This window comes from Leptodactylus fuscus, chromosome 1 (genome assembly GCF_031893055.1).
Source record: "Leptodactylus fuscus isolate aLepFus1 chromosome 1, aLepFus1.hap2, whole genome shotgun sequence".
Taxonomy (NCBI): domain Eukaryota; kingdom Metazoa; phylum Chordata; class Amphibia; order Anura; family Leptodactylidae; genus Leptodactylus; species Leptodactylus fuscus.
This window is the reverse complement of record NC_134265.1, coordinates 198,229,907-198,253,099: the sequence shown is the minus strand read 5'-3', so window position 1 is coordinate 198,253,099 and position 23,193 is coordinate 198,229,907. Positions and strand designations below refer to the sequence as shown.

Genomic DNA, 23,193 nt, shown 5'->3' with positions numbered 1-23,193 from the left:
GGCTGTGTTCACACACTTGGATTATGTTGTAAATGGCACAAAATATCACCTTGTCCTTTAAAAATGACTATTGCTCCCAACTCAGTCATATTGATAAGGGTAAGAAATGTGTAGAGTGATGCGTGTGACGAATCTTGCTGCCCAGTCTTGTTCGTCCATTCCCTCGGAGTGCTAGGTACATGGAATGTCCATTGTGACGCCATCTTACAGAAGAATAGGTATTGTAACCATTTTCCTCAATTCTCTCTTGGAACTCACAGTTGGGGCCATATTCCTTCTGTAATGTCAGCAAAAGAAACTTTGTTAGATTGTTAGGTTTTTATAGCTTTTCGTCCATCTTTAGGCACTGTGTGGTCTTACACGTTGACTTGCGTAGCATGGCCTGGACTACAGGGTGTTTGGCTTCTATGATTGTTACATGTTTGAAATCCTTCAAGGGGTTGTGCAGGACTTTGGGGGAGGGGGAATGGCCTTTTTTCTTCTCAGGAAGTGACATGTCCATTAGTCACATGGCCATTATGCAGCCTTGTCCTATTTTTTTTTTTTTTAATGGGTTGGAGATGTGGCATTGCCGTGCGATCATGTGGGATCACTTCCTGAGAAGAAAGCAGCCATGTTTTTGAGCCCTACCCATTACCTTTTAAGTATGCTTTGTTCTTGTTCTAAAGGGAAACTGTCACCATGAAAATGAAGTCTCATCTACAGGCAACGTGTTATAGAGCAGAATTTGATCTATAGTATTATGGGAAAAGTCAGTAGAATTTTTCATTTATTTCTATTTTCAATTCTAAGGAATGCATTAAAAATCATTGCACAGTGGGCAGTCCTAGCAGTGATTGACAGCTGTCTCTGTATGCACAGTCATAGAGGGGAGGCTCAGTCACTCTTAGGGTGCATTCACACCAAGTAAAGTGGCGCTGATTCTGGCACGATAACTCGCGGCAGAATCGGCACTGATTAAAAAGACTCCCATTGACTTCAATGGGTTACGTTTTCTGCGTGGAACACATTGAAATGAATGGGAGGCTTTTTAATCCATTGATTTTCAATGGGTTACGTGCGGAAAACTGAACCCATTGAAGTTAATGGGAGTCTTTTTTTATCAGTGCTGATTCTGCCGCGAGTTATCGTGCCAGAATCAGCGCCACTTTACTCCGTGTGAATGCCCCCTTAGTAGGAGTAATTGAGTCCAGTGGGCAGTCCCGCTATATGTAAATCTTCTCCATTCGTCATGCTGTCTGCAGATTACACTGCATTTTCACAGTGACAGGTTCCCTTTAATATATATTATATGCCACAGATATAGGGTGAGTTTACATGGTTTCTTTTGCAGCTAGCTTTTCTGCCTCCGCTTCAAAAACACCAGAAATTTCTCCCAATGGAGAATGAATTGGCTAACTTCTTTTAGGACTCTTTGATTCAGCTAACTGAAAATAAAAGACCACTGCCCTATCTCTAGGCAGGAAAAAACACTCCAAAAAGTCTTTAGGCTAAGGCCCCATGTTGCGGAATGAACAAAAAAAAAAAACTGCAGGAAAATGAAACATATTTCCCTTAGTAAACGTATTGGGAAATGCAAGTGTTTCCACAAGTATAATTGACATGCTGCATTTTTCAAAAATGGAGCATTGTCTGTTGCGTTTTCTGCAATATGTGGATGGGACTGTAAAATGTTTCTACAGCAAAAAAAATGCGTTTCCACAACATTTTCCACAACAATGGGAGAAGGTTAAAAAAAAAAAAAAAATTTTAAAGTGCAAAAGTTTGATTTTTATTTTAAGTTTTCAATAAACCATATCCCATAGACTACCGGTCTTCCCTAAATGTTATGAGGGACAGAAGAGTAGAAGTGTACAGCTGATAAGATAGAGCTTTTGACTTAGTTTTTCAGCTGCAGGGTCTGACCAACTCGGTTGGCTACAGATTTGTTCATAGTGGTTTAAAAATATGTATATTACATATTGAATATCATGCTTCCAAATGTTTTACTTGACATTGCAGATCTTTTACTACCTACAGCTCTCCTTCCAGACTTGCAGCCTTCTCCTTTAAGAGCCCCATTTTGTGTCCTTGCAGTTTGCACTGATTCCTCTCTGCATTTTTAGGGCGGAAACCTGGCAGACCCCATTACAGTCTGAGGTCTGTGGGTAACCGCTTTTTACGTGGATTGGGTTTCTGTTTTTTGGGTCTCCAAGTGGACCTGAAGAATGGAAACCGGGCACAGGTGTGAACCTAGAGTAACTTTTTTTTTTTTTTTTTCTCCAGAGGGATGCTACCCACTAGCTAGGTATAGCTAGTCAAGTTATGCTATAATCGTACACCTGCATTTTGTGTGTATGATGTCTTTACTGTTCATAAACGCCCACCCTGCTTCTTTGCAGATGGTGTGTTGTCCATGGTTGATTAGTCTTGCACAACTGTGAAAACCATCAATGTTGTTTTTTTTTAATTTTTATTTTTTTTTGTGCATTAAAAAAAAATTCCTTTTATTGTCGGAATCTGGAGTCTGTCTTGGCACTGATAACTTGTCTTTCACACATATGGTAACGGCAAAGTCTGAGGTTATGCTGCTCAGCAGAAGTAATTTTAGTTTATCAGCAGAACACTGTAAATGTTATGATGCTATGTATATAAGATCTACTTGGCTTGACAGAAGTATGGCCTAAACAGGGACAGGCTATAAGCTAGGCTTAAGACCTGGCAATATATTTCAAGAAAATCTGCACATTGCCCTTATACGACCTACAGCCCTGACAAAACAATTGGGTCATCGCGCTGAAGTTTGGATGTTTTAATTTAAAAGTTAAGGTAGTCCTGACCTTGAAAAACCTAATGTAGACAGAGTATGTTACCTTGTAGGTAGCGCCATCTTGTAGCTTTAATAGACTGGTGGTTGAAGAAGGGAAAATGTCCACAATACAGTGGATCAAGAATGAAGACTTTTTCTTCATAAAGTAAGAATAGTGCTGAGTATAGCTTGAAGTGTGCACAGCTGCTGACCCAACTCTAGGCTACGTCACCAACCCAGCTCTTCTCTATGTGTAAAGAGGAGTAGTGCTGGGTTAGTCATGTGAACTAGAGATGGATGATCAGCAGCAGAAGAATATGGAGACCTGTCTTGTTGTAGCCTCTTGATAATGATTGCAACAATTCTTCATTTTGCAGTTTGCTTATTTTGGGTCATGAGCTTACTGAACAAAAAAGAAAAAAGTTGCCCATATTATCCCTTATCAGTAAAGAGGGAAAAAAATATCAAAAGGCTTCCACCAAGACTGGTTTCAAGATGTGACGTGACTATCTGTAAGGGTTCATTTCTAGTATCTGAATCTTGGCCTAATGAGCGCTAAATGGTTATATAGCAACTGGTTTTACTTTTATATAGACTGATGCAAAGTACATCTACTTCTATGGATTGGCAGCACATCTCTGTCTACACAGTTTGATCCTGTCTTCTGATACACAATAGGAAGCCCACCAGTAGACACGCGTTTTCTCAGTTGTCAGCTGCCTGGCAAGAAATCCTTTGCAAAGACCTTCTTGGTTATTCTAGAAGGGAGCTGAATATACAGCTCTGTATTCTCCATTGAGATGGATTCATGCTAGAGGTGTTTATACTTTTCATGCCAAAGTCAAATAAAACTATACAAAAATATGAATCTGATATTAGTTGTGTACACAACACGCTCCTATTAATCTTCTATAAACAAAAGGTGGCATTAAAGCTTATTACAAAGCAGATTGGAAACGTTGCCTGAAGAAATTTAAAGTGTTCCTTCAGTTAAAAGGGCTCAATCACTGGGAAATATCATTTTAGATAAGCACATCCTTGCATAGCCTTTAGAAAGGCTATTTCACACCTACCTTTAGTATGTAAATTGCCTCAGTAGATTTTGAATAAGTCAGTTTTTATTCATATGCTAAGACTGCACCCGAAGTGTCTGTGTGCACTGTCTGCTCTGTGTATGAAACAGCAGATTCTGCTGTGCTGATGACTCTTCTCTGCTATACATACACACAGAGCAGAACAGTGCACACAGACACTTCCGGTGTGCGGTATAAGCTTATTAGCATATGAATAAAAACTGACATTCAAAATCTACTGAGGCAATTTACATACTAAAGGTAGGTGTGGAATAGCCTTTCTAAAGCCTATGCAAGGTTGTGCTTATCTAAAAATGACATTTCCCAATAATAGAATCCCTTTAAACAACTTCTCATAAATGAATAGCACAGGTGAAAATAAGAAATGTTGGTACTGTATCTTAGATATATCTTTTCACTAGAGATGAGCAAACACTAAAATGTTCGAGGTTCGAAATTCGATTCGAACAGCCGCTCACTGTTCGAGTGTTCGAACGGGTTTCGAACCCCATTATAGTCTATGGGGAACATATACTCGTTAAGGGGGAAACCCAAATCCGTGTCTGGAGGGTCACCAAGTCCACTAGGACACCCCAGGAAATGATACCAACACCCTGGAATGACACTGGGACAGCAGGGGAAGCATGTCTGGGGGCATAAAAGTCACTTTATTTCATGGAAATCCCTGTCAGTTTGCGATTTTCGCAAGCTAACTTTTCCCCATAGGAATGCATTGGTCAGCGCTGATTGGCCAGAGTACGGAATTCGACCAATCAGCGCTGGCTCTGCTGGAGGAGGCGGAGTCTAAGATCGCTCCACACCAGTCTCCATTCAGGTCCGACCTTAGACTCCGCCTCCTCCGGCAGAGCCAGCGCTGATTGGCCGAAGGCTGGCCAATGCACACTCAGCTCTGCTATATCAGATGGCTCTGCTACATCTGATGTGCCGGTCAGCCCGAGTGTGCACACTCTGCTCTGCTACATCAGATGTGCACACTCGGCTCTGCTATATCAGATGGGCTGACCAGCACATCAGATGTAGCAGAGCCGAGTGTGCATTGGCCAGCCTTCGGCCAATCAGCGCTGGCTCTGCCGGAGGAGGCGGAGTCTAAGGTCGGACCTGAATGGAGACTGGTGTGGAGCGATCTTAGACTCCGCCTCCTCCAGCAGAGCCAGCGCTGATTGGTCGAATTCCGTACTCTGGCCAATCAGCGCTGTCCAATGCATTCCTATGGGAAAAAGTTTATGTCACAAAAATCACAATTACACTCCCGATAGAGCCCCAAAAAGTTATTTTTAATAACATTCCTACCTAAATAAAGGTTATCCCTAGCTATCCCTGCCTGTACAGCTATCCCTGTCTCTTAGTCACAAAGTTCACATTCTCATATGACCCGGATTTGAAATCCACTATTCGTCTAAAATGGAGGTCACCTGATTTCGGCAGCCAATGACTTTTTTTCCGATTTTTTTTCGATGCCTCCGGTGTCGTAGTTCCTGTCCCACCTCCCCTGCGCTGTTATTGGTGCAAAAAAAGCGCCAGGGAAGGTGGGAGGGGAATCAAATTTTTTTGGAGTTTGCCACGTGATGTTCGATGAGAATCGAACAGCCTGATATCCGATCGAACATGTGTTCGATAGAACACTGTTCGCTCATCTCTACTGTTCACGTTATATTTGTTGCCATATTCAGCCTCACACATACAACTCTATGGAGCAGGGAGTGGTTGAGTAGGGCTCTTTTGCCAGCTGTTTTTTTTTTTGTTTTGTTTTTTCTAGCAGCTTCTTGAGTGTCTTTACTATCCCCCTCCACTCTTCATAGAGTAATATGGAGAAAGTAACTGCCTGAAAAGTGGAGAAGAAAGCTTATCTTAAAGAGGACCTTTCACCACTTTTGGGCACAGGCAGTTTTATATACTGCCAGAAAGCTGACAGTGCGCTGAATTCAGCGCACTGTCGGCTTTCCCGATCTGTGCCCGGTGTGAAGAGCTTACGGCCCAGTACCGTAGCTCTTCTATGGTCAGAAGGGCGTTTCTGACCATTAGCCAGAGACGTCCTTCTGCCTCGCGGCGCCTATCGCGCTGTGCTGTGGAGCGGGGAGGAACGCCCCCTCCCTCTGCTCACACAGCTTGTCCGTAGACGAGCATTATCAGGAGAGGGAGGGGGGAGTTCCTCCCCGCTCCACAGCACAGCGCGATTGGCGCCGCGAGGCAGAAGGACGTTCCTGGCTAATGGTCAGAAACGCCCTTCTGACTGTAAAGCGCTACGGTACCGGGACCGATAGCGCTTTACATCGGGCACGGATCAGGAAAGCCGACAGTGCGCTGAATTCAGCGCACTGTCAGCTTTCTGGCAGTATATAACACTGCCTGTGCTCAGATATGGTGAAAGGTCCTCTTTAAATAACATATTACAAATCTTCACCTTTACTATTAAATTATGAAAAAGTTTTTCATAAAGGTAGGTATGCGTTAAAGGATACCTGAGCTTTCATGAATAGTTGAAATATATGCAGGGTCTTGCTAGGCAGTATGTTCTTTGACTGTTTCCGCTGCTAATAATCAAGTTATGGCTGAAACACATTTTACATTTGTCTGTAGCACAGGGTGGCATGTACAATAAGGAGCAGTCTAACCAAACAGATAAAACACAAGGGAAAAAACATAAGCAGACTAAGGGATTAACATACAAAAGTTGTGTGCCATAGCCTTTCTGAAGGCTATGCAAGTATAGTTAAAAATGAGTTTCCCAATGATAGAGCCCCTTGAAGGCCTTGTGGATTGATGTTATATTAATCTACAGTATAATCTAACCCCTACTACCTATGCCGTGCCTCTAACTTTATATGGAAGCAAGTGAAACAAGTTTTGTGCATCAGAAGTCATATTGTATATTGTTCTAGAGAGGAATGCAGTACCTGACAGACACTGTGTGATTGCTCTTTTGATTAAAAGTGAAAAAAACATTGTATAGGAAAGTGGATTTTCAAAATGTGACCTGAAAGGGGATTACCACCAGAGAAACAGAGAGTGCTCCAAGATCCTGATCTTTTCTTGTATAGTTTTGGTTTTGTATTACAGCCCTCTCCTTCTTTACTAATAGGAAATAATTGCCATTGTATGACCAGGCTGCAGCTGCAATGGCAAGTCTACAAGCCTTCTAGTTTACAACACACTTGCACTGGAAATAGATTATCTCCTTGAATTGGTGTGATGCTGCTAGAATCACATGACTATAACTAGCAAATAACCTCTACAGACAAACAAGTCATTTGTAATCCATCTCTGAGTAACCTATTAAAATTACCGCTCTCAGCAAGGAGAAAATGACTGCATTAATATTCTTCCTATACTATGAAAAAGCGTGATGTGGCCATCTCACAAGTGAGCGAGCAAACAGATGGCACAGGACTTTATACACAAAGGTGCATATTCCAAGAAGTTGTAAGTGGATCACTGACGGTACTTTAAGGGCCTTATTACAGGGGGATGGTGGAGATGTTGTGTTCTTGGCTAGAACATTATAATTCTGTATCTATGTGCCATACAGTCTTTGGACCTTCCAGAGTTTAGTGACATCTGCTGTGTCTATTGTCAGCATGTAGCATAACAGAACAGGGATAAACCGCCAAACAAATACATACTCCTATATCCTTCTGTGCCTTTTTTCCTCCTATCTTAGTAAGAATGCAAACTTGACCCCAAACCCATCTCCCCCACCTCACCATCCACTGCTCACAGTATTAAAACAGTTGTGGTGCTCATGTAAAGTTACTCCAGCATGGTTTAATATGTATGCAAGTGAAGTGATAAGTTATCCAGACTGGATACATGTGAAACATACGGCAGTCACCAAATATTCTCTCTACATTCCTAGGATTCTTGAATAAGCTATTTCCCAGAGATATATCTATATAACCATGAACTGGAAAGTATTATTTAGCAGAATGTATGAACTTTATTAAATGGTTAAACTGACTTAATTCATTTGTATCATGCTACGTATCCTTTCTTCCAAAACGGTTCCCTGTGGTGTTCTACAATGTTTTATTCTTGCAGAGTCAATGAATGAATGAACGAATATACATACAGCGCCATATACTTTTCCTTTTTTGTCCATGGCAACATACAGTCGGGCTCCGGCTGCATACATTGCGACCACGCCAACATTAACAGAGTAAACCTGAAATATACCTAGTGAGAAAAAGAGTGGTTTATTTCAGAAGATGCAGTGGTTTGTTTTTGGGGTTTTTTTTACCAGTTTTTGTAGCATCAGTTTAAACTCATTTTATTGAACGGTTTCAGATCTGAAAACAAAATTATTCAAAAAAAGGGAATATCATAAAATAGTTGTTCTTCGTTTACAGTCCTGCCGTGATGATGTAGCGACAACGTACATACATGTCTCTGCAGCATTGCTTACCTCATCAGTCACATGTCAACCATGCCACCATTACTGTGGATTACCTGCAGCTGTCACATACATGGCACAGAATTATTCAAGGAAAGTTAACAGAAATTGGTGGGGGTGCTGGAGACACTGGATTTATCAGGTAAGTTTTTATGTTTGTTTTTTTAAACATCCTAGACAACACCTTGGCCATCTAAAGCCTATCCACGGGCTGTACCATAAATGTCAAACAGATGCAGGGCCATCGCTGGAGCCTAGACTTATCTCAAAAATGCTCACCCTCCATACTTCTATCTCATAGTGCCTATGAAGAGTTTTCCTCTGCAGACATTCTGTCCCTATTATACCTACAGTGGGTATGGAAAGTATTCAGACCCCTTTAAATTTTCACTCTGTTTCATTGCAGCCATTTGCTAAAAGCAAAAAAGTTAATTTTAGTTCTCATTAATGTACACTCAGCACCCCATCTTGACAGAAAAAAACAGAAATGTAGATATTTAGGCAAATTTATTAAAAAAAAGAAAAACTGAAATATCACATGGTCATAAGTATTCAGACCCTTTGCTGTGACACTTATATTTATCTCACACGCTGTGCATTTCCTTCTGATCCTCCTTGAGATGCTTCTACTCCTTCATTGGAGTCCAGCTGTGTTTAATTAAACTTATTGGACTTGATTAGGAACGGCATACACCTGTCTATATAAGACCTCACAGCTCACAGTGCATGTCAGAGCAAATGAGAATCATGAGGTCAAAGGAACTGCCCAAGGAGCTCAGAGACAGAATTGTGGCAAGGCACAGATCTGGCCAAGGTTACAAAAGAATTTCTGCAGCACTCAAGGTTCTTAAGAACACAGTAGCCTCCATAATCCTTAAATGAAAGAATTTTGGGATGACCAGAGCTCTTCCTAGACCTGGCTGTCCAGCCAAACTGCGCAATCGTGGGAGAAAAGCCCTGGTGAGAGAGGCAAAGAGGAACCGCAAAGATCACTGTGGCTTAGATCCAGAGATGCAGTAGGGAAATGGGAGAAAGTTTCACAAAGTCAATTATCACTGCAGCTCTCCACCAATTGGAGCTTTATGGCAGAGTGGACCGAAAAAAGCCTTGATGCAAGACCTATGAAAGCTGGAATAGAGGAAAGTTTTATTAATTACAGCTCTGTAATATGTAGCTGCCTCTTTTTCATGGGAATAAAGGATAATTGTACAATTATTCTATGGTCTGGAGTTGATTCCAGGTATGGCATTTGCATTTGGAAGCTGTTACTGTGAACCCACAACATGCAGCTCTTAATGTCAATGAAACACACTATTATTAGGCTAAAAATATCTGAAGAACTCTATGAGGAGATAACGGTAATTTTGTGAAGTGAATAAATCAGCAGTTTAGTACATTCTGCAATAAAAAAAATAAAAAAAAAGTGCACTGGTGAGCTCAGGAACTTAAAAACACCCGGACGTCCATAGAAGACAACAGTGGTGGATGATCACAGGATCCTTTGCTTGGTGAAGAAAAACTCCTTCACAACATCCTCCCAAGTAAAAAAAAAAAACTCTCCAGGAAGTAGGTGTAAGAGTTTCTAGGTCTACCATAAAACAAAGACTCCATGAGGGCAAATAGAGGGATCTCCCCCATGTGCAAACCATTTATCAGCCTCAATATATACAGTATATAAAAGCCAGATTAAACTTTGCTAAAAATCTAAAGAAGCCAGCCCAGTTCTAGAACAGTTGAAACTTAAGATAGATCAACTAAGATCGACCTGTACCAGAACGATGGGAAGAATAAAATATGGCGAAGACTTGAAACAGCTCAAGTTAAAAGGCAGACCACCTCCTCTGTGAAACATAGTGGAGGCAGTGTAATGGTGTGAAGGAAGCCACCTTGTGCCTTTAGCCATCTTCCATTCCCTGTTAGGGTGTTGTCCAGAGCTCATCAGTATCTTACAACTGAATCTCTCTATGTGCAGAATATTACTTCTTTTTAGTCACATGTCAAATCTTATGCTGCAACTTTCTGACAAATTGGGTTAAACCAATCATGCCTTCTCTTTGCCCACGTAATGTTTAGCCCAATCTTCATTACTATGCAATGTATTTAAAACCCACTCTTTCCCTCATTAACGTAGAATCCTCTGAACACACTTATCCTGCTGTCTTGTGCATGATTATCTGAGTGCTCATATACTAATTATACAAATTTGGACTTCAATACGTTACTATCTTGAAAATTGGTGCCCAACGTGGGGCTGGAGGTCACCTGCCATTCATATGGACAAACGGAAGGACTGCTGGACTAGGAAAAATTTAAAAACTTCTAAAAGAAGTTGCAAGGTAATAAGCCTTATTCTGGCTACTTTGACTTTCTGCTTTTCATTGTTTGGTGGCCTCTGTTAACATCGAATGAGTTGTCAGTAGGGTTGAGCGATCGGGATCAGAAAAGATCGGATTCCGATCGGCGATTGAGTGAATTTCGCAATCGGAATTCCGATCCCGATCTTTTTAGGCGGGATCGAGGTCGGAGGTTATTTCCCACAATTCTTTGCTACTGGCCAAGCATTGTGGTAAAAGCTAACAATGTTAGCTAGGTCCCATAGGAATGAATGGATGCAGCCGGCATCCGGCCGCTTATCCCCCTGCACACTGGCTGCGTTCATTCATTCTAATGGGAGACTAGCTAACATCTCTAGTAGCTAACAGTGACCTTCACAGATCGTTGGTCCGGTCCCCGCTGTTCTCGCTCCTCTTCTCACCTCGCTGCCCCCGCCTCCCAGGTTAGTGTTACAGACCTAGGAAGAAGGTGATGCTTGTGGCTTAGGAGAGTGTGAGCGGGTACTGGGAGGGGAGACATCACGCCTATGGCAGGCTTCAAAACTTAGATAGGAATTGTTCCATAGACTGCAATACAGTAGTATCCCAGTCTATGGTACATGTGGTTGAATGATTGCAGGTTCAAGTTCTCTAGAAAACAATTCAAATTACCCCCTTTCTGTAAAAACAAATTAGATTAGGCATGTGTCTCAAGGTGCCCAGACTGTAAAAATATAAATGTATTGTGGTAAAGTGTATGATAAATTCGTGGATGGGGTGTACATCTCCTCACCTGGTTTCCTCAGCCAGGCGAGAAAACCGAAATCCAGAAGAATAAGTGCTGCTCTAGCAGAATGTAGTCTGGCTGAATTCACAGGAATCTGCCTTAAAATCCGCCTCCAAAAAAAGCCTCCCAATAGAACTATATTGAGAGGCTTTTTTTGGAGGCTGATTTTGAGGTGGATTCTTGACCAAATTCCTGACCAAAAAAACTGTGAACTCAGCCTAAGTCTCTTTATTTAAGGTACATGGACTGGAGGACAGGTTGGCAGTGGGATTCTTCATCCACAGTCCTAGTCCACTACAGGTTTTTTACCTTGTCTCAGGTGCTCCCAGGTGAGACTTCCTAATATTCATTACTGGGAAGGAAGCCTGGTAAAAAAGGAAGGGCTGACAGGTTTCAGCCAAAGTGAGAGAAAAGAACTCCTGGGACGGTTTGTACAGTTTGGCCACTACATTTGGTGACGTGTTTGTTTGACCTGCTCTAGGTTAGTAAGGTATGCTGGTGTATAGTTAGCGTCGGACAGGCTTAGGTTTTCTTTTGTTTTGTTTGCACAGTGTTTTGTGCAGAAGCAACTGAATAAAACACCACTGGAGTTGAACTCTACTGCCTGTGTAAACTGTGTCATTGCCGACCCCTCACTGTGTGAACTGGACCCCCTTACAGTATTTATCCCATCCAATGAATGTTGTCATGGTAAAAAAAAAAAAAAAAAAAAGTATTAAATACCTCTTTACATTGTCTCACCTCTCAAAAAAAAAAAAAAAAAAAGTTGCCCCAAAACAAAGATGCCTTAGGCCCAGTTCACACCTGCACTCGGGTTTCTGAAAACCTATACACATTAAAAAGTGGTTACTTAAGGAAATCCGCTGACCCCAATGCGGTCCGTGTGGTTTCCAGACGGACCCCATTATAGTGTATGGCGTCTGCGGGTTTCCCAGGTAACCGCTTTATAATTTGTAGGACTCCATTTGCGGGGTTCCTAAGTGGATTCCCAGAACAAAAACCCGAACGCAGTTGTGAATAGGACCTAACATACACACACACACACACACACACACACACACACACACACACACACACACACACACACATATATATATATATATATATATATATGCGCAAATTGGACAGAACTTCACACAAAAAGGCATGATAGTCTGGATGGTGTATTAGCAGCCCCAATCATATTCCGAAGAAGTCAAGCTGTGTTGCAGGCTCCGGGGGCATCAGTGTCAGTGAAAACTGCCCATCAAGATTTGAATGAAATGAAATGCTATGGCAGGAGACACAGGAGGACACATAGACGTAAAAAAGCTAGATTGCAGTTTGCCGAAATGTACATAAGTAGGCCAAAATCTGTCTGGGAAAACTTCTTGTGGACAGATGAGACCAAGATAGAGCTTTTTGGTAAAGCAAATCATTCTATTATTTACTGAAAATGAAATGAGGCCTTTCAAAGAAAAGAACACATTACCAACAGTCATATGGTGGAGGTTCAAAAAATTTTTGGGGTTTGTTTTATGCCTCTGGCACTGGATGCCTTGACTGTGTGCAACGTATCATGAAATTTGAAGATTACCTAAGGATTTTGAGTTGCAATGTAGGGCCCAGTGTCAGAAAGCTGGGTTTGTTTCCTACATCATAGTTCTTCCAGCAGGACAACGAACCAAACATACAGTACTTCATAAGGCACCCAGAAATGGATCAGGCGTGCGCTCTTCTCCAAGTGCTTCCCTGCACACTGCTGGCAATAATCCACCTCTACTGTGCAGTTGCCATGCATGAGCAGTAGAGGTGGATCATCGCTACAGAGAACAGAGCAGCTCTGGAAAAGAGCACACAACTGCAGAATCAGTAAAGAAGGAACGGCTGTCCTGCAGGAAGAAGTCTGAAAATTCAGTATATAATGGTGTCAGAGTTTGAGCTGCGTAGGTAGGGAAGGGCTAATAGTGGGCAGGATAGCTAGAGAGACAGGGATGGGGTGTATGGGAGGGGAGAGAGGTGAGAGGGGTTAGGGAGGAAGTTACATAACAGGAAGCTGAACCATGTAAACAAATACAGGAGATATCTGGAGCTCCCAGAGACACCCAGAAATCACAGCTAAAGGTATATTGGTGCATTAATTAACCCATTAATAGCACTAACAGACATTTATTTTTTTTAAAAATTAACAAAAAAAAAAACATTTTATGCCTGGAAAACCCCTTTAAGGTACAAATTTTTGCTAGTTGATGTACAACTGGCAAAAAATTAATTGATCTGAAGGTTTTGCAAAGCTATGGAAAAACTGCAACCTAGGATCTAGAGTATATCATAGCCATGGAACTTAAATTAGATTTTATCTACCCTAAGTGGTAAATCTTTTTAACCTTTTGCTAAAGCATCCATTAAATGAATCGCTTTGAAGACAGTATTCTTAATAAACAAAAAGGAGTGTGCTGACATCCACCTTTTTTTTTTCCTTTGGATTAACAGGGCAAAGCAGCCTGAGTTATGTCACTGCCATCCATTATTCTTGGCGCATGCGCAGTAGTTTTGTGATGTATGCTTGGTCTGAGTCACATGTACAGCAAAGCCCATGTTACTCCAAAGTACTTATCTGCATATTGAAAAAACACTGTTTGATTCAGGGTACCTTAAAGGGGTTGTCCATCTCAAGGATCCTAGCTATACTGGTAGCTTATGTAAATTGAAGACTTCCTAAATATATTGCTTTAGAAATGCTGTTTTGTTTTCCTGCTATGTGAACTTATTCCTCCCATTTTTTACACAGCGTTGCTATAACCATGAACCTGTGAGATAGGAAAAGAGACCTTACTCAGTGCCAGCAGGACAATGAATTAGCTAATTGCAGTTTGCTGACAAAGCCAAGTCTGTTATCTCTCTATGTACACACACAGATAACACTGATTCTGTTCTCTACAAGCATGTGCATATTCTCAGATCTGCATAAGTATTGTGATACCTCATAGTGTCAGTCAGCAAGAGGGGAGGGGGAGTAATACAGGAAGTGAGAAGAAGAAACAGTATACAAACTGCTGAAACAAGGAGATGGGAAACCCCCTTTATCTTAGCTATCTTTGGATCTGGGTTAATATGCTGGGTTTTGTTGATAGATACGCTTTAAAGCTAGAGAGATGAGTCTGTGGTTCTTTAGACATTCTGCAGCTTTTGTGATCATGAATTGCTGCAGCAAGAGCAAGTTATTATTTGTATGTGGAAACGTGGAAAACATGTAATGCAAATACTAATAATATAGACCTTACAATTTAGGGCTCATCTACTTTTCCATAGTACAGCCCTCTAAAACCTTCAAGTATTTGTGTATGGGCTCTTACTTTATGCTTCTAATTTTATATATATTTTTTTTAGAAGCACTCCATCTATGTATTTCCTTTCCTGAAGTATTTGCTTTATGGTAGACTTAGATATTGACACACCTACTTCCTGGAGAGTGTTCTTCACTTGGATAGATGTTGTGAAGAGGTTATTCTTCCTCATGGAAAGGATTCTATGATCATCCACCACTGTTGTCTACTGAGAACGTCCAGGATTTTTTGAGTTCCCAACCAGAATACACTAAACTGTTAATATGGCCACTGCTAACATTTCCACTTGTCTCTGATGGATTTCTTCAGTTTTTTTCAGCCTAAGGGTGCATTCACACTGAGTAAACGCTAGCTTATTTTGTAGAGTAAAATTACACTTGTAAATTTTGCTATCCCATTGACTTCAATGATATTTTTTTACAAGTGTAAAAATACGCCTGTAAAAAATACGCCTGTAAAAAATACGCCTGTAAAAATACGCCTGTAAAATGTCATTGAAGTCAATGGGATAGCAAAATTTACAAGTGTAATTTTACTCTACAAAATAAGCTAGCGTTTACTCAGTGTGAATGCACCCTAACAATGGTGTGTTTCACTTCCATTGAAAGCTCCTTTGACTGTGTGTTGTGTATTTACAGCAACAGCTTCCCAATGCATAGGCAATATCTGGAATCAACTCCAGACCTTTTACCTGCCTAATTTATGATGGATTTAACAAGGGAATTGCCCATGAAACTCATTAAGATATCTTTTGAGATAATTACTTTTAGTCCCTTGAAAAAGAGGCAGCTAAATATTACAGAGCTGTAACTCCTAAACCCTTCCTAAAATTAGAATGTGAATACCCTCATATTAAAGCAGTGAGTCTACACTTTAAGACCATATTAATTATAATTGCATCTTGAATATGTTTTGGTAAACAGCTTAAATATCAAAACTTGTATCCCAATATTTCTAGGTTTTATACATATATTGTATACAAATATGGATCTTTAATCTATTGTGATCTAAGTTTAATGTACGAAAAATATTCATATGGTCACTTGAATCTATGTGCTCACTGGTCAATAATTATGGAAAATGTACATATATTGATTCTGTGGGTCCCATGCACACATCTGTAGTTTCTATGGATATGTGTATGGGCCAGTGAAAATCACAGATGACAAATGGATAATAATCCATGTGCTATCCGTTCCTTTTTGTATTGACCTTAAACCCTACTCTGTGAAGAACTAAAACTTGAAATAAAAATATACGTTAAGTATGCATTCCTGATTTATTTTTTACAATGACTTAATAAAATGATCTTGCATTTACTCACTGTTTGAGTTGAACTTTCTTGTTCCTCTCACTTGGCCTGACTGGTCAATGGTGAGAAAGTAATGAGTTGCAGAGAAAAGACTTCGCCATCGTACATCTCCCTCCAAATGTTTGTAACCGTGAATAACCGCAAGGAGTAACAAAATGCATAATATGAAATAGAAAGATGTAATTGTTGGGAAAGTGGTCTTGTGCATTCCAAATCAATACCTTTTATGATAAGAAACAAAATAACATTATTATTATTATTATTATTATTATTATTATTATGTTTATTGAAGCATTCCTAATAGTATAATACTAGTTTAAAATGTAAATTACATGTTAGGCAAAGACACATGGACAATGTCCAACTAAGCAGCCGATGGACCATGCAGTAATGACGTCTGACCAAGTAGTCCTCTCAGGAATAGATCAATAGGTTGTAGCTGGATAGTACAAGTAGGCACTCTCTCTTGTATTGTCTATAAGGGGGCGTTCACACTTGCGCCCTGTGTCATTCCGCTGGTTTCCATCCTAAGCCCTGAAGAAACTGGACAGGGGATGACTTCCTGGTGGTCAGTCTTAAAACCCATTCATCTGGCCAAAAAAAAAAAAACGGTTTCCCCGCAGAGAGGCTGAAATGAATGGGTTTTAAAACTGACCACCGGGAAGCCATCCCCTGTCCAGTTTCTCTGCCGGAATGACACAGGGCTCACAGAAGCGCAAGTGTGAACGCTCCCTGAGGAGTCCTCTTATACTATCTGTATGGTAGGAGCTAGAATGAAGTGGGTAAAATCAGGCGCCACATGGCATGCCATGAATTCCAGTAGGTGGCGCTGTTAGTATGAGGCATCACCTGCTGTATCCACATCAAGCCAGGCGGGTTAGAGTTAGGGGGAGTTCACACTACTGTTTGTTGTCCGTTCTGATATGGTCGGTTTAAAAACAAAAAAACAAACAGTGCCTCCCATAATGGACATTACCAGACACTAACTGATGTTATTGTGTCTGTTTTTTTTAATACTCATCCATTTAATCGATCAGTTATAAAACAAACACATTAGCATCAGTTAGTGTTCATTATTGTTTCATTTCTTGTACCGTCCTTTTTTTTTATTGCTTTTTTTTTGTGCTGCTTTCCGAGCATATGCTGAAAAAAACCGACAGGAAAAACAGACTGTATATGGACGACCATTCCTTACTGTCGGGTAGCCATACACATTGATGTTAAAAAATAATGGATACTTAATGTCCAACATAAGTTAGCTATTTTGAATGGAAACAAAAGTCCTGCATCTCATGTTATTATGTCCGCTAACCCCCCCCCCAAAAGAAAAACAAACAAACAAACAAAAAAACATATGATGGATTTAGTGAAAATGAACACGAATAGACAACATTGAAATTGTTGGGATTTTCAATGGATAACGGATTTATGAGGTATCAGTTTGTGTCCGTGGTTAACGTTTTGTAACGGATGCTTGCACTGGACACTACTAACCCTTAGGGTTGCATATAGGAGAAGCATAGCCTCTAGTTCAACAATGCAACACCTGAAAATGTCAAGGGTCCAGATTAGAGATGAGCGAACACTAAAATGTTCGAGGTTCGAAATCCGATTCGAACAGTCACTCACTGTTCGAGTGTTCGAACGGGTTTCGATCCCCATTATAGTCTATGGGGAACATATACTCGTTAAGGGGGAAACCCAAATCCGTCTCAGGAGGGTCACCAAGTCCACTATGACACCACAGGAAATTATGCCAACACCTCTGGAATGACACTGGGACAGCAGGGGAAGCATGTCTGGGGGCATCTAACATACCAAAGACCCTCTATTACCCCAACATCACAGCCTAACAACTACACATTTTACACACTCAATACCACCTCTCAGACAGTGGAAAAACACCTTGAAACATGTGTATTTGGCCCTTGAAGTGAGGAGAGCTTGTCACCAGCAGTGAATTTGGCCCTTCTAGTGAGTTGAGGTTGGCACCAACATTGCTTTTGAAAATCAGGGTGGATTGAGCCTCTAACCAGCAGAGTTTGGGAAAATTCATGGTGGAAGGAGCCTATAACCAGCCCAGTTTTGTTAAATTCATGGTGAAGGGAGCCTCTAACCAGCCAAGTTTTGTGAAATTCATGGTGGAGGGATCCTCTAACCAGACAAGTTTTGGGAAATTCATGGTGGAGGGAGCCTCTAACCAGCCCAGTTTTGTGAAATTCATGGTGGAGGGATCCTCTAACCAGCCAAGTTTTGGGAAATTCATGGTGGAGGGAGCCTCTAACCAGCCCAGTTTGGGGAAATTCATGGTGGAGGGAGCCTCTAACCAGCACAGTTTTGTGAAATTCATGGTGGAAGGAGCCTCTAACCAGAAGAGTTGTGTGAAATCAGGGTGGAGGGAGCCTCTAACCAGCAGAGTTGTGGGAAATCAGGGTGGAGAGGGCCTCTAACCAGCAGAGTTGTGGGAAATCAGGGTGGAGGGAGCCTCTAACCAGCAGAGTTGTGGGAAATCAGGGTGGAGGGAGCCTCTAACCAGCAGAGTTGTGGGAAATCAGGGTGGAGGGAGCCTCTAACCAGCAGAGTTGTGGGAAATCAGGGTGGAGGGAGCCTCTAACCAGCAGAGTTGTGGGAAATCAGGGTGGAGGGAGCCTCTAACCAGCAGAGTTGTGTGAAATCCGGGTGGAGGGAGCCTCTAACCAGCAGAGTTGTGGGAAATCAGGGTGGAGGGAGCCTCTAACCAGCAGAGTTGTGGGAAATCAGGGTGGAGAGAGCCTCTAACCAGCAGAGTTGTGGGAAATCACGGTGGAGGGAGCCTCTAACCAGCAGAGTTGTGGGAAATCAGGGTGGAGGGAGCCTCTCACCAGCAGAGTTGTGGGAAATCAGGGTGGAGAGAGCCTCTCACCAGCAGAGTTGTGGGAAATCACGGTGGAGGGAGCCTCTAACCAGCAGAGTTTTTGGAAATCAGGGTGGAGGGAGCCTCTAACCAGAAGATTTGTGGGAAATCAGGGTGGAGGGAGCCTCTAACCAGCAGAGTTGTGGGAAATCAGGGTGGAGGGAGCCTCTAACCAGCAGAGTTGTGGGAAATCAGGGTGGAGGGAGCCTCTAACCAGCAGAGTGTTATGTCAGTCCAGGTAGCTGCAACGGGGCTAAGGAATAGCAGTAGGAAATCTCGCCCTGCACTACTCCCACTAGCTATCCCGGTCCCTGCCTCACGGGTGTGGGTCGGCTGTTCTCAGGCTAAGCCTGACCCCAACAGCTCCTCTCTCACTGATTCCGTAGGCCTAGAGGGAAGTGGGAGAAGGAATGCCCTATAAGAACTCTAGGGACTGGAGACTAAAGGGGTCACCCCTAACGAACAAGTGAAGCTGCTACTGAAAGGGACTGACAAGGGTGTGCACTGACTAACAACACAAGCAGCACACAGGAAAAATGTGGGAAAGGATTCCCCCAAACCAATATGGGAAGGAATCTTACACTAGGAAACAAACACAGGGAAACTGAGTAGAAATCAAAGGATAAGGCAATTCACTCACACAGTCAATTATACACAGAGGGAAGATTGGTGAACACAGAAGGGAAAACACAAACACCAACTCGTTCACCCAAACCTCCCAAAAACCAACCACGGAACTTCCTCTATCCAAGATAACCACCTACTCCTCCTGCTAAGGCCTAGCTCTGTAAAAGCGACACTCAGCACAGAACCATGGGAGGCATGGGTTTAAATACAGAGTAGAGACCACTCCTCCCAGGTGCAAATGGGAGGACAGACTAATCAACCAGGAAATAAAGCTGCCTACCAGCAGTGCGCGCGTGCAAGTCAGAAGGTGTGCACCAATACCCACGACAGGACAACCCCGCAGCGCCAGGATGCCACCCCAGACACTGCGCAGCCAAAAACTCCCCAGGTAAGAAAAATAGAAAGTAATGAACCTAAATACTCCTAACAGAAACTGCCACAAATGCCCTACTACGGTGGGATAGCCACCACCCTCAGCCCCTGAAGAGGGGGATCCCAAAGGGGCAGTTCTTGCGAGTAAGGAGGAACTGCTCCAGCATCTCAGAATTTGACAGACAGAGTGAGATCTTACTGACACGTTTTGCCAGTAGAGGCTACCCGAGGTCTCTGTTGGAGCAGGCTAGGAGGCAGGCAAGGAATACCCCAAGAGATGAATTACTAATACCCCGATGTAAAATACAAGATACGAACATCATTAGGATGATAGGGACATACGATCAGCAATCACAAGAAGTGTTGGGAATCCTCCGGACATTTTGGGGGATCTTCCAGCAAGATCCCGATATTAGGGAAGTTATTTCTGCAGCTCCCTCAGTAACCTTTAGACGGGGTAGGAATATTGGTGACAGGATTACACACAGTCACCTGGAGCCAATAGCAAATGAGAATTGGCTTAGCTCTGGACGCCCGAAAGGGACCTTTAAATGTGGGTCATGCCGTGCCTGTGGGTATATTAAGAGGGGACAGGAGGTGATGGCCTTTGCGGTAAATAAAAAGTTCATGATACACGATTTCGTGAATTGCCGGACGGAAGGGGTTATTTATGTTATCTCATGCCCGTGTAATATGAACTATGTTGGCAAAACTAAACGCCAATTCAGGAGACGCATCCTCGAACATGTGGGGGATGTGGAAAGAGGGACAGAGACACCGGTGGCATCGCATATTAGAGAGGCACACGGAGGTGATGTTTTTTGTTTAAGGTTCCAGGCTATTGAACGTGTCAAAAAATCCACCAGGAGAGGGGATTGGGAGAACCTCATACTGCGGAGAGTAACGCAGTGGATTTTTAGATTTAACAGCATGAGTCCTTATGGACTCAATGAGGCTCTCACGTTTACTCCCTTCATCTAGTACGATACAGACTAACTGTTTCATAGGGATTAGTATATAATCTGGCGTCCCTATCTGTGGCTCGAGTATAAGTTTGAGCACCAAACACCTCCTATATTAGAAGGGAGGGGTATAAATTGGTCTCCACTACGATCAGTGGTAGATACTCGAGGCAGAGCTAAGGGTTAATGTAACCGTTTCATGCAAATGGAGCTGTACATTGGATGTCCGTATCGGGACACTAAGGTAGTGGGTATTTTGTGGTCAAACGGCAATTGTTGCCGAGGATTTTCATTCGTGTAATCCTGTAAAGATCTAAATATGATGCATCACTTACCTTAGTTTTAGACACGTAGTAAGCACTGATCCTCTGCATAACTGGCTTCTGTGTCGGCGTCTTTAATAAACACAAGTAATAGTGTGAGTACCTAAACTCAATGTATTACTTACCTGTTCTTGAACATCTCTTTGGTTTCTGACTGGAGTGACACATGTCTTTGTTTACCAGTGCCATGCGTCTGTACACGCCCCTGATGATGTATCTGCTGGAGGCCTATCTGCTTGCCCCAGCGGGTGGAGGCGTGTCTGGGGGGGTGTGGCTATTGACCAGAACTTGGTCTATTTAAACCCGTCTGGCGTAGCGGTCGGCGTCAGATCTGCTATATGTACTGAGTCCTACCATCCAGGACTCAGGAAATGTGGTTATTACCGCAACCTTTTTTGTTTTCTTATCTCTAACTCTCCTGATGAGCCTTGCGAAATGCATAGAGAGTGTTTGAATAGGGCTTATAATGCCATTAGCTCAGTCTACTCCAGTTTACTTGTGTGCTAACAATTAGCTTGTAATAGTGTAAGCGCAGCCTGTTATATCCGACCTATTAGAGGCAGTCTGCTATATCTGCACTTATTTAGATAAGAGGGTTACTATTGTTTTATCAAGTGACTATATCTGTTTAGACACCACTTTAACAAATAGTGACAGGAGCAATGACATTAGCCCTTGGAGATATAGGGGGGAATTGGTCATACGGGTGGGTGTATACCACACCGCGCTGCTAACTATTTTGGACCATTGCTGGTGGGGTGGGTTTCCCCGACTCTGGCCACCCCCCTTGCCCTATCCACAAAAGGATACAAGTGTGCAATACTTGTTGTTAACACTGTAACACAATAGCAGTGACGAGATACACAGAAATTTCGTTTTTAATCATATTTATTAAAAGCTACGTTTTATTTTCACTTGAGTATACCCCTGTGCTGAAAAACTGACTCCACCCATTCTCATTCATTTTCATGTGCTCTCACACAGTATAATCCTCCTACAGTCACCTGTAAATTATATGCCTCCCCTCCATCTCTCCCCCAGTTTCATATACACCCTTCCTCTGCCCCGTTTCATGTCCCCCTCTCCATCATGTCCCCCCATCTCTGCCCCAGTGTCATGCCGTTCCCCCCTCATCTGCCCCAGTGTCATGTCATTCCCCCCTTCATCTTCCCAGTGTCATGCCAGTCCCCCCCTTCATCTGCCCCAGTGTCCATGCCATTCTCTCCCCACCCCCTTCAACTGCCCCAGTGTCCTGCCATTCTCCCACTTCATCTGCCCCAGTGTAATGCCATTCTCCCCCCTTCATCTGCCCCAGTGTAATGCCATTCTCCCCCCCTCATCTGCCCCAGTGTAATGCCATTCTCCCCCCCTCATCTGCCCCAATGTAATGCCATTCTCCCCCTTCATCTGCCCCAGTGTAATGCCATTCTCCCCCCCTCATCTGCCCCAGTGTAATGTCATTCTCCCCCCTTCATCTGCCCCAGTGTCATGCCATTCTCTCCCCACCCCCTTCATCTTCCACAATGTCATGCCGTTTTCCCCCTCCCCTTCATTTGCCCCCGAGTTTCATGGGCCCCCTTCATTATGTTATGTTACACAAAACAAACACTTATTTACACTCACCCTTCCTTCCATCGCTCCCTCGCCGCTCCTCTCTCTGACGCTCCTCTCACTCTACTGACAGGTGTAAGCGCGATGTGACGTCATCACATCGTGCCTACACATGCCGAAGCCGGGCGCAGCATTAAAGCAGGAGCCGATGGACGCCGATGAGCTGAAATCGGGACAGGCAAGTGCCGGGGGGCCCCAAGAGGCTCTGTGGGCCCCGGCACTTGCCCGACTATACTACAGTGACACCGGCCCAGGGCACAATTGCTGCTGCGGGCGCCAGGGGGCCGGCCAAAACCGGGCCCCCCCATTTTTCAATTTGGCTGGGCCCCTGACGCCAGTAGCGGTAATACTGGCCTATCGGCGGCCCTGAGTGTAAGTGTTTGTTTTGTGTTAAACATT

General features: G+C 42.8%; 1 protein-coding gene across 1 annotated transcript; it reads right to left on the bottom strand.

The window, feature by feature from the left end:
* Positions 1 to 56: 56 nt before the first annotated feature.
* On the bottom strand, positions 57 to 16,214 carry FGF22 (fibroblast growth factor 22). Its single transcript, XM_075264295.1, has 3 exons — positions 16,019 to 16,214; positions 7,949 to 8,052; positions 57 to 277 (listed from the first exon to the last, which is right to left on the bottom strand). Exons 1-3 carry the CDS (start codon positions 16,212 to 16,214, stop codon positions 86 to 88), a joined length of 492 nt encoding a protein of 163 aa, XP_075120396.1. The 3' UTR covers positions 57 to 85.
* Between the last annotated feature and the right edge of the window lie 6,979 nt (positions 16,215 to 23,193).

What these genes read in the sequence shown, in the direction of transcription:
- FGF22 (XM_075264295.1), bottom strand. Translation starts at nt 16,214, where the DNA reads ATGCACAAGACCACTTTCCCAACAATTACATCTTTCTATTTCATATTA. An exon ending in AAGAAAGTTCAACTCAAACA is followed by an intron (nt 8,053 to 16,018) that starts GTGAGTAAATGC and finishes TTTTCTCACTAG; the next exon opens with GTATATTTCAGGTTTACTCT. An exon ending in AAGGAAAAGTATATGGCGCT is followed by an intron (nt 278 to 7,948) that starts GTATGTATATTC and finishes CTGACATTACAG; the next exon opens with AAGGAATATGGCCCCAACTG.